General features: G+C 53.7%; 2 protein-coding genes across 2 annotated transcripts; one reads left to right on the top strand and one right to left on the bottom strand.

The window, feature by feature from the left end:
• Window positions 1-866: 866 nt before the first annotated feature.
• On the top strand, window positions 867-4,544 carry TICAM1 (TIR domain containing adaptor molecule 1). The gene is made up of 2 exons (XM_063358102.1): window positions 867-1,006; window positions 1,923-4,544. The coding sequence occupies exon 2, from the start codon at window positions 2,108-2,110 to the stop codon at window positions 4,286-4,288; it is 2,181 nt and encodes a 726-aa protein (XP_063214172.1). The 5' UTR covers window positions 867-1,006; window positions 1,923-2,107; the 3' UTR covers window positions 4,289-4,544.
• Window positions 4,545-8,872: 4,328 nt separating this feature from the next.
• On the bottom strand, window positions 8,873-13,097 carry FEM1A (fem-1 homolog A). The gene has a single exon (XM_063358103.1). The coding sequence runs from the start codon at window positions 12,861-12,863 to the stop codon at window positions 10,815-10,817; it is 2,049 nt and encodes a 682-aa protein (XP_063214173.1). The 5' UTR covers window positions 12,864-13,097; the 3' UTR covers window positions 8,873-10,814.
• Between the last annotated feature and the right edge of the window lie 1,808 nt (window positions 13,098-14,905).

The following is a 14,905-nucleotide window of genomic DNA, read 5'->3' as shown; positions in this document are numbered from 1 at the left end:
TAGTCATATAAATGACTTCAGGGATCATCTGTTTGTGTGTGAGTAACTCCATGGGTGAAGCCTTTTGCAGCCATTAAGAAGCTGGCACGTGAGGCAGCTCTTGCCAGGAGTTACTCTGTCATGGTAATAGGATATCCTGTTATTAAAATTAGGGAGATAAGTGCTAGTTATTTCCCCAGCAAACAGTGCTCTGTAATCATTCCTAATGTAACTTATTTTGATAACTTATGTCCTGTGCTAAGGCTGGAATAACGGCAAGCGGACTTCAGAATAAAGTGTGACCTGTGTTCAAAGAAATACCTGTCTCCTGTACGTGTCTAAAGCTGTTTTCCCCTTAGCCTGAGGGGGTAAGGAGCTTAACATTTAACAAAAAACTTCTCTGGGCGTCTTGCTGGAGGAAGGAAAAATAAATGACTTCAGAATGTCCCGTGTTCTGCCTCAGCCTTAAGCAGAAGAGTATCTCCGCTGTTCTGTGCCCCAGCCTGCTGCCGGTGCTCCTGAGCTTCAGCTCCTGCTGCGCCCGCTCTCCCCTACGCCCCGACCTCCCCCAGTCCACAGTTTCTCGCCCGGCTCCTTACGGAGGTAGTGCTGGCAGCCTCTCGCTAGAGGGAAACCTCGGTTCCCGGTTCGGTTTAAGGCCGTCAGGCGCTCGTGCCGGGGACACCGGGCACCCGCAGACGGCGCCTGGCACCAGGCTCGGGGCTAGCGCTCTGCCGGCCTCTCCTCTACCACCGGCGGCCCTGTACCGGGACGGCGACCCTGCCCACGGGGAGGGAGGTGGCAGCTCGCCGAGCCGCTTCCGCCACGGACACCCGAGAACCGGGCCGGACACCCCGGGCTGCGCCGGCCCCGCTCCGCCCCGGCCGTGCCCCGCTCCGCCCCGCCCCGCCGCCGCTTCCTCGTGTGCCCGCAGGCTCCGGCGGGGCGGGCGGACCCCGCGGAGGGTCCGGAGGAGCCGGCCCCGCCGCGGGGAGGCCGGGGGACGGCGGAGCAGGGCCGGGCGGAGGTAGGCTGGGGCTGGCCCCTTCCCGGGGCGCGGCGGGAGCGGGCGAGGAGCGGGGCGCCGCGGCGAGTCAGCGCGCGGAAGGGCGATGGCCGGCGGCTGCCGCCTGAGTGGCCGCTCCCAGCGCCCGCCCTCGCCTTCCCGGGCCTTCTCCTGCCCTTTCACTTCATCAGGGGTTTCGTGGGGGGAGCCAGCGACTTCCTCAGGTTCAGCCCGAGCTCATTCATTAGGCAATCAGAGGATTTTTATGAGATAGAAAAAAAGCAATTTGAAATTATAAACTTTCCCCAGTTTTGAGCTATTCTGGGGCACTCGCTGGTGCTCCCTTTAAATAGGGAAGGCTTTTCCACCAGGCTCCATCAGTGCCTGTGGGCAGTGTCCCACCAGGCACCTACTCCTCTGCTCCAGTCGAGTTCTGCTGTTTAATTATCCCAGTCAGAGGCCTCTGGTGAGTGCAAAGGTTTAGCAGGGCTCAGGGATTAGATGTGGACACAGATAAAATGTCCACAGTCACATTCGGCAGCCTGACAGAGGGTGCATGTGGGTTATCCACCCTCCTGGCATGAGCAATTTGAAAGGGCTTCCTCTAAGCGCACTTTACTCCTCGACTGCCCATCGCAAGGAGCCTGCGAGGCCCCTGCAACCAGCTGCCTGGAGGACACAGACACTTGGATTTACCTAAATACATTATTAGTCCAGCAAACAGTTGTAATGAGTGTGAAATGAACACAAAGAACTTGATCTTTGCTTAATAAGAGCTGGAATAATGCATGGAGCACTGGCAGAACTGCAAGCGCTTAACAGATGCAAAAACACTTGAGGGCCGCAAGGCAGAGCCGGGGAGCTCAGCAAACCTTGTGAGGAGCCCCCAGCTCCCCACATCGCTATTTCTGAACGTTGCCCTCTGTTCTTCTCGCAGGTTCATCTGGCCAGTTCCTCATGACGGAGAAATCCTGGTTCTGAGATGAGCGCCTGAGCAGCAAAGAGCCATCGCGTGTGCGGTACGTGAAGTGTGAGCAGGGCATCACCTTCAATCCAAGAGCTGTAATATGCTTTTGCCATCCATCCTGCTTCAGTCCATCATCTGGGCCACCAGCTGAGGAGATGGCACAGAGTGCCGACCTCCAGCCAAGCTTTGAGGACGTTTTTAATATTCTATCCCAGATCCCACAAGACAAACTCCTTAGCCTCAAATATAAACTGAAGCACTTGATATTTGGGCCCAGCAGCAAATTACTGCAAGCCATGATCCTGCTCACTCTGGGGCGAGAAGGGGATGCAAGAATCTGTTTGGATGCCTTGGGAGATAACCGGGCAGCCCAGTATGTCCACCAGACCAAACTGGGTGCTGCAGGAGTGCAGGAGGACGGGGAGGATTTGCAGCCCCTCCAGCTGGATGTGGGTGCCATGGCACTGCTGGCACAGATCTACTCCCTCTTGGCAGAGGAAAAACTGTGCAGTCATGAAGCCATGGACAAAGCCTGCCAGGCTGCCACCAAAGCCAGCAACGCCAGCAAGGAAACTCAGGGGGACACGCTCAACAGCATCCCACCCGAGGAGCAGGAAAAACATGGCTCTGCTGTCAACGTTGGCCCAGGTGGCAAATTTCAGACCCTGAGATCTGATGTAGGCATAGGATTTCTCCAGATGCCCAGCCCAAACTACATGGTGAGAAGTTCCCCAATGCAGACTGGAGGCAACTCAGACCTTTTGGGCCCGCAGACCTTGCACTCCCTGGGGAGTCCCTCTTTACCCAGTCGCTTTGAGATCAGCGCATCGCCAACAGTTGTTTTTCACACCCAGCCTTCTTCCCCCGAGCGCCTCCTCCAGCCCAGCCAGCTGTGCGAAGGGAGCACCAGCGGTGTTGGACACCCTGACGGGGACCGAGAGCACCACGGCCTGGAGGAAACAAGCTGGGCCAGCAGAACCAACTCTCCTCCCGGGCAGGACGCAGGTGCCCAAGCTCCCCAGCCGGAGAAGGTTCTGCAGGCCAGGTCATCCCATCCAACTCTCCCTATTCCTGAAACGCAGCTGCCCACCCTGGGTGCTGCAAACCAACCTGTCGAAAGTAGTGATGTTTCCAGCACTGTGGCAGCAGAACCTCATGCACCAAAAGAAAGCACAGACAAAAAGCAAGACGAAAAGCAATTATCTACAGGTCTTCCTGACTTAAGAGCTACAGTGGATACTGAGCCTGCCTGTACAGCCAGGAAGGACTCCTATGTTCCAGCAGGCATTTCTTTTAACTCTGCATCTCCTTCCACTTCAGTCTGTTCCCTTCCTCCTACCTATTCCTTCTCCTCAACCCTTCCTCCTCCTCTTCCAGGAGCTGCTTTCAGCTTATCATATCCCACTCCCCTCCGCTCATCCCCCTCTCCAGCCCGGCCTCCTCCTCTCCAAACTGTAGAAGCAGGGCTCATATCAGAGCCAGATGGTGGAGAGAGAAAGTTCTTCACTTTTGTTGTCCTGCACGCTAGTGAAGATGAGATTGTTGCCCATCGGGTCAAGAAACTGCTGGAGAATATGGGGGTTCCCAACGGTGCCACGCTCTCTGAGGACTTCTTCATTGCTGGACGCAGCCATCTGACTTGCTTCCAGGATGCTATGGAAAACTCTGCTTTCATCATCCTTCTGCTGACCAAGAACTTCCCATGCGACCTGTGTATGTTTCAGACAAACACTGCTCTGATGGAGTCCATCCTGAAACCATCCAAGCGCGACTCAGTCATCCCTTTTGTACCCAAGGAGAACCCCTTGGAGCGGAGCCAGCTTCCCAGCACGCTTGGTGGGCTCATGCCCTTGGATGAGAACTCTCCTGGGTTCTCCAAGACAGTGCAGAACACCTTTACCACCATCAGGATCAGTAAGAGGAAAGCCATGTGGGACCAGATGCAGAGAAGGAAACTACAGCAGTACCAGGAGCAGTATCAAACGCTGCAGAATTTAGCTGCTCTGAACCTTGGCTCTATTCTGCAGGCACCTCCATCAGCGAGGCAGCAGCTATTGGAGCAATCACCCCAACAGTGGTGCCCCCCCACTTCAGCTGTCCCTCCTGCCACATGCGCTCCTCCCCACACTGGTCACCCCGTGCCTGCTCAGATGGGTCCCCCTCCTTTCCAACCCCCTCATCTCCCATCGGGCCACTACAACGTGATGCCAGGTCTGGAAGGTGTCCCGCACCTCATCATTCAACACGCTCGAATGGTTCAGATTGGGAACCACAACACGATGCAGGTAGAAACTGTCACGCCAGGCCCACAGGATAGCGAGGACGAAACCAGGTAGAAAGCTTGACCAGAGATGCAGCAGGTCAGCCAAGGCCAGATACTCCCACTTAGTTTCAAACCCTAAATTACAGTGATTCTGCTGGGACTGGGACTATTCTTATTTCACTGCGGGTAAAAGGTGCTGCTTTCTTGAAGAACAGGAGAAAATTACCTCTTTTGTTGGACAAAATAGGTTGCAATCTCCTGAAACTGTTTTCCTCATGCTTTATTTTCAAATAACTGAGAAAACTTTTTTCTTGATCTTCTGAGGCTACTGAAAGGTTTTATAAATAAATTTTAATTAATTTATTTGTGGTTTTCTGTTTCTTTTCTTTAGAATTAGCAAAGGGGCAGTCAGGGATATCGGGAAAACTGTTCTGTCTGTACCTCTGGGGTGGAGAGGGCTGGGAGATGGCACGCTAGGTTTCTTTCATAACCTGCTGCTGACCAAAGCATTTGAGGGAAAATCTTCAGGGGATGCTTTGGGGAGTCGCTGTAACCCCCGTCAAGGTGCTAAGCACCACAAGGTCCTGTTTTCTTCAGCACTCCTCTTTGCTTGGGATCACAGAGTATCCTCTCAGGCCTTCACGCCGATCCCACTTTGCATGCACGGTGCCTCACCAGCAGCGCCATTTCCTCCAAGCCTCTCGCATCAGACCCAGGAAGGTTCAAGAAAGCAGCTTCACAGCCTTCGGAGAGGCTGCAGCATCAAGAGACCACTTTTCCCAGTTCCCCTCTGAAACTAGCGAGAGAGAAGGTTTTGTTTGTGAAAGACAAAACTCACATGTGCCCCTAGAGGCATACCTTGAAGTATTTTCATATTTAAGAAGAATCTGGTAAAGAACCGAAACTACACATTAGACACAAGGCTAAACAAGAATCTTTACAGTAAAGCTGTACTTAGGAACAAAAATACTTAATGAATGTGGAATGAGAGAGGGAAAATGTGGAGAAAATCTGAGGAGGCAAAAGCTGAGTGTTCGCTCCTCCATTCTTACCTGCGTGTAAACAGTCAAAGGTAGGAGCAGGGCGCTGCTAGGCTCTGTTGCACAGAGAAATGTTCCCTACAGAGATTACTCCACCGATTTATGTTATTGTGTTTCAGGAAAAAGAAGTTTGACGGAAAAGCAGAGCACTGCAGAAGGGGTGGAGAAAGGCCAGGAATGGGATGGTGTTCTGCAGGACCTGGGCGAGGGCTGTACCAGGCAGGTATCTACTGAGCTTTTAACCCAAGGAGGGCACCTGAAGCAAAGCCCCAGACACCACGCTTTTCCTCTGATGGCTTCTGTGGCGGCCGTTTGCCTGCTCTGTCAGTAGAGGTCAGCCCAAAGCCACCAGATGACTAGAAATGGGACTGTTCCCTCTGCAGACCAGAGCCCAGCCAGCAGCACTGGGCTCCAGAGTCACCTCACCCTCTGTGAGCTGCTGGTCCCACTCCTCAGCCGAGGGAAGAGCCTGAGAGCTGCCAAGTCCTTGTCAAGGTAGACCTCGAGGAACAGTGTGATTGATCCCCCCCATTTTGGTTGTTTCTGATGACGTGCATGCGCTCGTGTTGCTCTGAATAGCTCTCCCAGTACATTTCAAATCGAGAGGAGCCAGCAGGGTCTGGCAGCCAAAGCGCAGGACTCCTACATGCCATCCTGGACCTGGGACTAGCCAAACTGGGCACTCACAGGGCCTAATCCTGGATTATAGCCTTTGGCCAGGAACCACCCAAGCCTTACAGACAACACCTGCGTAAGACAGACATTAATAAGTCCTTGGAGAAAAGAGTGTTCAGCTGACATTAACGCCCTCTCAGGGAGCACTCTGGTCACTGGCCTAAAGGCAGTCCACCACTCACTCTTCCTCAGTGCAGCTCGTTCTGCACAGAGCGCACCTTCCCAAACCAGTACCAGCCTACTAAACACAACCGATTGCTGAGACACGAATCCGCAGCCCGGAGGACAGAACAGCACAGGAGTCTCTCCCTAGTCCTGGCTCCTCACAGACAACAGGTAACAGTACAACGAGGACAGTCCCCACCTGCCCTGTGCTGAAAGCCCTGTGCTGCCTTTTTATTTTTGAGCAGTTTATGCGCCTCAGGAGAGGCCGAGGGTGTCTGCAGGATGATGCTGGAGAGCCTGGGCACTGACCAAACCCCAGTGCAAGCCCTGGAGCTCCTGGGCACCACCAGATGCAGGAGCCCAGAGCTGATGTGTCCCCACTCTTAAACTGCACCGGAGCAGTGGCTGTCACAGTTCTGGATTTAAATCCCACAGAATTTCCCCGTAAGAGGCTGCAGGTCCTTTCCCACGGATCTGTCCACAGAAGGTCTCTCTGCGTCCCTCCCCCAGCTCAAGGAAGCTTAGCTCCTCCTGGACCTCCTTGGCTGAGAACTAGCACAAGACACCAGGCTCAGAAAATCAAAGCCCTCTCTGTCCTGAGCAGAACAAGACCCACATAAAAGCACTGCTGTTTCAAAGCTGCCATCAGTTCTTGGCTTCCAGCTCTGAAATATTTGGCTTTTAACTTCGAAGGACCCAGTGACAATGGATTAACTCATTTACTCTTTATAGAGTCTGCTGGAAACCTCCAAGCGACTGGATTCCCTCTATTTCCCTTTTTTCTCTCCTCTACGTCACCTCTGTTCGACTAGGTGTTGTGTCAGTGTAATTCCAGTCACACAGCAGTTGCTGTGCAAGCACCAGGACAGCCCCTCCCCTTGGGAGAAAACACACACATCGCTCCTTCCCCAGCTCTTCTGCTTTCTATAAATAAACCCCCTGCAAAACTGGTCAACTGGAAGCTGCTCAAGCTTGTAAACAACCTTAACACAGTCACATCAGGTTTGGTTGGAGAAAGGGAGAAAGTCATGTCAGCAGAGTGTAAAACATTGCAGAGTTGGGGTTTTTTTTAAAGCTTAGAGTGTGTGGAGGGCAGAGAGGCTCAAAGGTTACCGGGAGCAACTTCCACTGGGGAGCCACAGCCCTGTTTAACTGCAGCAGCAGGGTCACTCTGCCCACGGTTTCAAGGCCCTCTGCTGTTGCTCACCCTGGAACGCTTTGCCACCAGGGCCTTGTTTTCACCAGGAGAACCTCTCATTCTTCCCAGTTTCTCTGGGAAGATGAGGAATGCTGACACATATGCCTGTCTTTACGTTCTAGGCCACCATCTTTATAAACACTGATCTTAATGGCATTAGGAGGCTCCAAAGATGTCCATAGAAAGGCAACAGTGAATTTCTCTCCACTTTTGCATTTCTGAAGAAACCTGTATGGGAGGCTTTAGTGTCAAGAGGGCCAATGACCAGTATTAGGGAGAAAAACGCACATCTTAGGTTTTAAAAAAGTAATAAAGACAGACATTTTGTTCGTGGCAGTGCTCAGAAGGGCTCCTGAGAGCAGTGTGCTACAGGAGGGCCTGCAGCCACCCCACTGTAAAAAACCTCCACTCTCTGTCCAAGATAATAATTACTCAGATAACAAAATCATCACTGAAACGTCTCACTGCTCCCCACAATTCCTTGTTTTGCCCCAGATACTGAAGCTGGCCCAGACCTGCAATAAGTAAGGCCTTTTCATTGTAATTATCCCTAAATTCATGCAGTGATTTCTCCCACCCAGGAATTACTATCAATATTTGATTATTTAATTGCTGTGTCCTTACTATGTAATTACAGATTATTTAGGTGTTAAAAAAGAAAAAAAATAAAGCCCTTTTGTATCACACAAAGTATTCTCCTCCTTGAGGCTTGTGTACGTGAGTGGATGCCCCAGGTACCCGATCACAAGATCCCAGCTCCAGAGCTGCTTCCCCACCCCAGCTGTGGAACAATTCCCTTCTCATCTCTCTCCCAGAGAGCACCACGGTCAGGAACCATCAGCCGCTGCCTCAGTCCTGAGGCCACCTGGTCCCTTGTACCTGTGGTGGCAGCTGCTCTCCTACGCACCTGAAGATCACCCGTAGCACAGCAGTCGTATTTCAGCGGGAGACGCACGTCCCACGGAACTGCAGACACTGCTCAAACATGGTGTCTAGCATGAGGGCAGCAACACTGCTCAATCCAGCAAGATTTATTTTTGAGGATGGAGCAATCAACGAAGGGGCAAACATTCAAATATTTTAGCCATCTGCTCCCATCCTCCCTGGGGAAGGCCAAGCATTTTTGGAAATCCAAATTCTTGTGTGGAACTAACTCCAGTACCTTTAATTCCTCCATCTGCTTTTTGACCTCCCACTGACAGCTCTGGGGTTGAAAAACAGAAATGGATGACAGCCACACCGTGTCCCTCTTTCTGCTTGCTGTGCCCACAGTCCCAGCTGCACCTAAGGCAGGTAATTCCCAAGTCACCAGAGTAGCATCTTTCCACACTGTTTCATTTACATCAAAAGATAAGGCAAAGTATCTAAAGAGAAGTGTCATTTCAGTGCCGGTGTTACCCTTTTTCAGGGGAAACTCTTGCAATTCCAGTACAGATTAGCTTTTCCCAGGAGTAAATTCAGATGAAATGAAACAATCCCGTCTGTTGACTGCAAACTCCCGTACCCACAAGCGTACCGTCCCTAGGAAACGAGCTGAAAATAGAGGCTTACCAGCAAGAAGTCCAAGGCACTTGCACTCTAGCAGCCATTTTTTGTTTTATTACTTAAAGTTAAGAGCGCTCATCAGCTCACAAATTAACAAATTCCATTCCTGCAGTTTAGTTCAGGTTTCAGCCAAAAGGAAAAAAAAAATAATAGAACATAGCTAAACTAACTCTGCACTTTACATCTCGATAAAAGTTAAACCTCCTTGCTTTATAAATAAATGTTATAGTTAACACTGCAAAAATGTAATGGCAGATCTACAATATCGTTACGGGGCAGAGAGCATTGGATTATTGAGGCGTATGGATATGCTGGCTTATAAATACAAGTAGAGAAGCTTCAGTAGCATATAGTGCATGGTTGTTTATCAGGATTCTGCTCTCCCAGTCTTGACCTTTCCCAAAGCTCAGAGGCAGCTGCTTCACCCCCAACCGTGATTTCTACCCTGCCCGGGGCCAAGAAATGAGCCACAGGCTGCCAAAGCCCAGTCACTCCCCCTGCAAGAAGATAAACTGCTGGAACAGCATCATATTTACCACCACTGACTGTTTACCACCAAGGAGGGTTCTGCTAATGCAGGCAAATACCTACCCTGAGACTACAGATTTAAAGAGAAAAACAAGTTGTGTGCAGATCCTAATTAAAGAAAGGAGCTTGCCCAAATAGGAGCCAATGAGATCTCAAAATCAGTCTTTGAAGTAGCACCATCCTCAGTGAAGTTGCAAAAAGAATCAAAAGCCAAAACCAGATGCTAACAACCCACTCCACGTAGGTTTTCAGAATGGGATAATTAACAGAGCCCAATCGGTTGATACTAATAAACCTCAGAAGAAGAAGAAAGCACCGTTAACTTTCATTTCTTTCTTGCTTCTTCCTTCAGACCACCCTCATGCAAACAGACCACCAACACTCACTTGCTTTAATGAACCCCCAAGCACCACCCACGCTACAAGTACCTCCCATCCTCAAGAGCTTCAAGAGCACATCCTCGAAGATGGCTCAGAGTGCACCGGTTTGGCTCCGAAACCTGGCCGTATCCACCCTGTACAGCTCAGTCCCTGCTGACCTCTGGAGCTAAAGGGCCTCTGCACGGGGGCGGGAGTGAACGTGTGCAGGACGGGCAAGCTAAGGGCCTGGATGCCACATTATTTTGTTTTTAGGGTAGCAGTTTTTCCTCCCCATTCATAAAAATCAACATCTATTGATGAAACTATACAACCAGAACTGACCTTACTATATCTTACAGGATTGAAGAAGTCTTGCAGCATAGATAGGGCCTGGCTCTAAAAGAGAAAAAATAACCCAGCTTTATGCACAATCATTGAAACCTCAGGCCTTTAACACCACTTGCTATTTGGCCAACCAAGGGAGAAAAAACCCCATCCTCAGCATACCCAGCCCTACTGCCAAGCAAGGCAACTACCTCAGCAGAGCACAAGCCACTCGGCTGTTAGACTCGTACTGTACCAAATCGGAGAACAGGGTGGGGAAAGAATTAGTTGGAAGATATTTTATTCCTCACTTGCATTCCTATCTGTTCGGTATTTGGGATGGGAAGGGCTAGAGCACATGTGTGACGTGTAGCTGCTCCAAAGCTTAACGCTGAGTTAATCCAGCACTAACGGGAGAAGCAGCAGGTTCCAGGGAATCTCCATTTTCCTTCCTTCTCAGGACAAGATGGTTGGCATGGGAAAGCGCAGGGGCTGCAGCCTTCTCTGGATACAGTGCACTGGAGATATCTGGTACCTCAAGGCGACAACGACGTGGGACAGCCATGAGCTCTCGAGCCGCCTCCTCCTCCCCTACCCCTGCGCACGCCAGCTTGATGGTGACAGATGAGGACAAAGCTCGCAGCCTGTCTCAGCACAGCAACGGCCTTCGGCACCTAGGCAAGGATGGCCTGAGATCTCAGGCTGCACTACCTCTGTGGGGTGAAACAGGCGACGGGAAAGGCTGGGGAATTCAGCTCTCGCACCCTAGTGCAGTTCAATGAAGGCTTCCAGCTCCTCGGGGATGAAACCCTTGTAGGGAATCTTGTGCTTGTCCAGGGCGCGAGCAGCAAGGCACTGGAGGGTGATGTAATTGAAGGGCTGCATCATGCTCTTGGTGAGCAGCTTCTCATCCAGCAGCTCATAAGCCGTCTGCTTGAAGGCATTGGTGGCGTCCATATGGGCTCCAGCCTCCATCAGGGCACTCATGATCAGCGGGCAGTTGTTGCGGGCAGCAACATGCAGCGGGGTGTTGTTGTCATAGTCACGGCTATCTGGGTCAGCCCCACACTCCAGAAGCAAGTTCACAACGTGGAGCGATGGGAACTTGCCCACGGGATAACGTCCCACCGTTGTAGTATCTTTGTCCACAGCCATATGCAAAGGAGTGAAGCCATTCTTGGCCCGGGGGCTGCACTTTAGTAGGCGGTAGATAGTCTGGCGCTTCTGGTGTTCCTGCTCCGGGGTGCACTCCACCTTCTCCAGCAAGAAGACCAGGTGGAGGATAATGGCCAGCGTCTTGGTGAACTGCGCCGAATCAACTACAGGGTCCTTGCCATGCACAAGTGCCCTCTCCACCTCCCGGACCCCTTTGCTCAGTACTCCCATGAGGTCAGAGAAGCCCAAGTGAGTAGCTAAAGTGCCTTTGGAGCGGTCCTGAAGCACGTAAGAGAAAAGCTCAGCAAAGGAAAGGAAGCTGCTGGCAGTCATCGGGCTGAGAGGCTCCAGGTTGCCTTGCTGCATGTCCAGTGCGTACTTCCACAGGTTAATGCAGCGTTCAAAGTTGCCGGAGTCGGCATAGACTGCCCCTCGGTAACGGATGTAATAGGAAGTGTCTGGGTGGGAAGGACCCAAGATGCGCTCTCTAATCAGCAGTGCCTGCATGCGCATCTCATCAGGATCAGTAATCAAGGCTTCCAGTTCCTCCAGCGAACTCACTTCCCGGGAATAGTCGTAGGCCAACACCAGCTGCCGGGGCTCAGGTTTAGGCAGGTATTGCCCACCCTCACACCGAAGCTCCATCGCCCTTCGCCAGTACTTGTGCGCTCCCAAAAGATCACGTTTCTTATCCACAAATGTAGCACCCAGCAACTCCAGTGCTTCCACAGCAGCCTCTCGAGTGCAGAACACGTTAGGGACCTGCTGCTCATCCTGACTGGAAGCTGAGGCACAACATCTCTCATGCCCCTCTTCGTTGCAGCCCTGAGGAGTTTCCTTGCCAGCGCTGCAGCACCTCTGATGGCTCCCACCTGATGCACAGGTTCCATTTTGGGTCCCTGCACCCTCCTCCTCCTCCTGCTGCAGCCCTCCTTGAATGAGGTACTCCACAATATTGGTGTGACCGGTGACGCTGGCAGCTAGCAGAGGAGTCATGCCATAGCCGTCTTTCTCCATGCGGGCTTTGGAGCGGAGCAGTAGCTGCAGGATCTCCAGGCTGCCGGACTCGGCGCAGTCATGCAGGGCTGTATTCCCCTTCACACTCCGGCGGTTGACATCAGCCCCTTTCTCTAGCAAGTAACGGGCAATTTCCCGGTGGCCTTTGTAGCAAGAAATCATCAAACAAGTATGTCCGTGCCGATTGGCTACCTCCAGGTCAGCCCCACGCTCCCCAACGAGGTAGCGCACAATCTCCAGGTGCCCATCAAAGCAAGCGGCCCGCAGCGGCGTGGAGTTGGTCAGCGTGGTCTGGTTCACCGACGCGCCGTGATCCAGGAGGCTGCGCACTACCCCCAGGTGCCCGGCAGCAGAGGCGGCCCAGAGCGGCGGGGCCCCCTCGATGGTCTCCCCATCGAAGTTGACGGAGCCCCCCTCCTCCACGCGGGCGCCGCAGTGATCCAGCAGATACTCCACCACCTCCAGGTGCCCGTGCCGGGCGGCGATCAGCAGCGGGGTGCTGCCTCCTCCGGGGCCGTCACCCCCGCCGGGCCCTGCCGTCAGCGCCTCCAGCTCCTCCCGGCTCCGGCTGCCCAGCAATTTCTGCAGCAGCTTCAGCTTCCCATCGCGGGCCGCGTTGTACACAGCTGTGCGCAGGTCCATGGCGACGGGGGCCGCGGCGACCGCACCGGCCACCTCCTGGCCATGGACCGGCCGCTCCTCCACGCCCCCAGCTCGGCTCGGGGCAGGGGATGGGCGAGGGCGGCCCAGCGGGGGGAGAAGCCCTTGCGGGGGGGAGGCGCCCAGCGAAACACCCCTCACCTCAGCACAGCAACCTTCAGCCTCTTCGCCCGGCCGCCATCTTAGGTTGGAGCGCGAAACAAAATGGAGCCCGCACGGACCCGGGGGCGGAGGGAGAGAGAAGGACGATGGGAAATGTAGTCCCGGGGCCGGCCAGACCCGCTGGGAACAGCTCCCCGAAGACTCAGTTTCCCGGCAGGCAGCAGGAAAGGGGCGGTGGCCGGAGACGGCCGGCCGCCCCGCCGCGGGGCACGCTGGGAGCTGTAGTCTCGGCGGGCCCAGCGGGCCGCCCCTGCCCGGGATCTCGGCGGCGCCCGGCCTGTCTCTCCCGGCGCCCCCCGCGCCGCCGCCGGGGCCACTGGGGCGGGGAGCGGGATGGCGGCGGGCGGCCGCGGCGCTGAGGGGGGCCGGGCTTCGCCCCCTCCCCTGCACCGCGCGTTCCGGCAGCGGCCGCGGCTCTCGCAGGTTGAAGCAGGCGGGGCCGGGGCCGCCGAGCGGGGGACCCGGGGCCGGGCCGGAGGGAGCGGAGCCGAGTGTGAGGCGGGGCCCGGGGGCGGGAGAGAGCCTCCGGGCCTTGTGCCCTGAAAGCCCGGGGAAGGTGGCCCGGGACGTCCCGTTCTGTGCTCAGCGGGTGCCACCGGGACCGTAAAAGCTCTTCTGTAACTTTATAGCGCGTGTAAATTTCCCGAGAGTTTTAATTTCCGTTAAATTCTTTGAACCGATTGAACTACAACACACGGTAGCTGCACGGCGTGCCAGCCCAGCATCGGTCTGACGTGGTTTTAATTGTAGCGGATCGCTTGGGTTTGGTAGCGCGTTTTAGAGCACGGTTTTTCTGCCCAGAATGAGGTAGTCTGGAGGGAGCCATGGGTTTGTCCCTGCTGATCCCTGCTGCAGGACGAGGTGTACAGCTTCCTCCGTGCCTGAACGATAATACATGGCTGGAGTGAGGGAAAAATATTCGAGGCAATAAATAGCCTCGCTTAGATGAGCAAAGCTTTAGTTACCAGAACCTATTTTTAGGGCATAAGTTGAATTTAAGTGGCTCTAATCTTTATATGGGGAATTGGCACAGGGTTTCTCCCGTTGTATTTTATTTATAGCTGTTTCTTTTCCTTTCCAGGGAAATAAGATTAGCCTCATTATTTCCATTATTATTATTCTGTCTGTCATGATTATTATTCAGTCCATCCATCCATCCACCCATTTAGGTCTTGTCTGGAATTACCTAGGATTATCCCACTAATGCATGTTGCCTTCACGCAGAATATCATTTTTGTTGCTAAGGAACTGCTTTTGCATAACAGACAGCGTGGGCCTAATTTTCTCTCCAGCAGCTGTTGAAGTCATCGGGAGCAGCAGGTGCTCAGCGCCCCCGGGAGCCGCAGCTATGGCAGGATTCCCACACCGGGGCTGGCTCTGCGTCCCCGAGCATGTCGTCTACGTGTGCTCGGGGACTTCACAGAATCAGAACCACAGAATGGTCGGGGTTGGAAGGGACCTTTGGAGATCATCTCCTCCAAACCCCCTGCCAGAGCAGGGTCACCCAGAGCAGGTGGCACAGGAACGCGCAAGTTTGCTGGTGACACAAAGCTGGTGTCACCATCCAGTGAGACATGGACAGGCGGGAGAGTTGAGCAGAGAGGAACCTCATGAAGTTCAACAAGGGCAAGTGCAGGGTGCTGCACCTGGGGAGGAATAGCCCCCTGCACCAGGACAGGTTGGGGGTGACCTGCTGGAGAGCAGCTCTGCAGAGAGGGACCTGGGAGTCCTGGGGGACAACAGGATGCCCATGAGCCAGCAATGTGCCTTGGTGGCCAAGAAGGCCAATGGCATCCTGGGCTGCAGTAAGAAGAGCGTGGCCAGCAGGTGGAGGGAGGTCATCCTCCTCCTTTGCTCTGCCC

The sequence above is a fragment of the Chroicocephalus ridibundus genome, chromosome 22, assembly GCF_963924245.1.
Source record: "Chroicocephalus ridibundus chromosome 22, bChrRid1.1, whole genome shotgun sequence".
NCBI classification, from domain to species: Eukaryota; Metazoa; Chordata; class Aves; order Charadriiformes; family Laridae; genus Chroicocephalus; species Chroicocephalus ridibundus.
The sequence above is the reverse complement of the archived record's forward strand: the minus strand, read 5'-3'. Positions and strand labels throughout refer to the sequence as shown.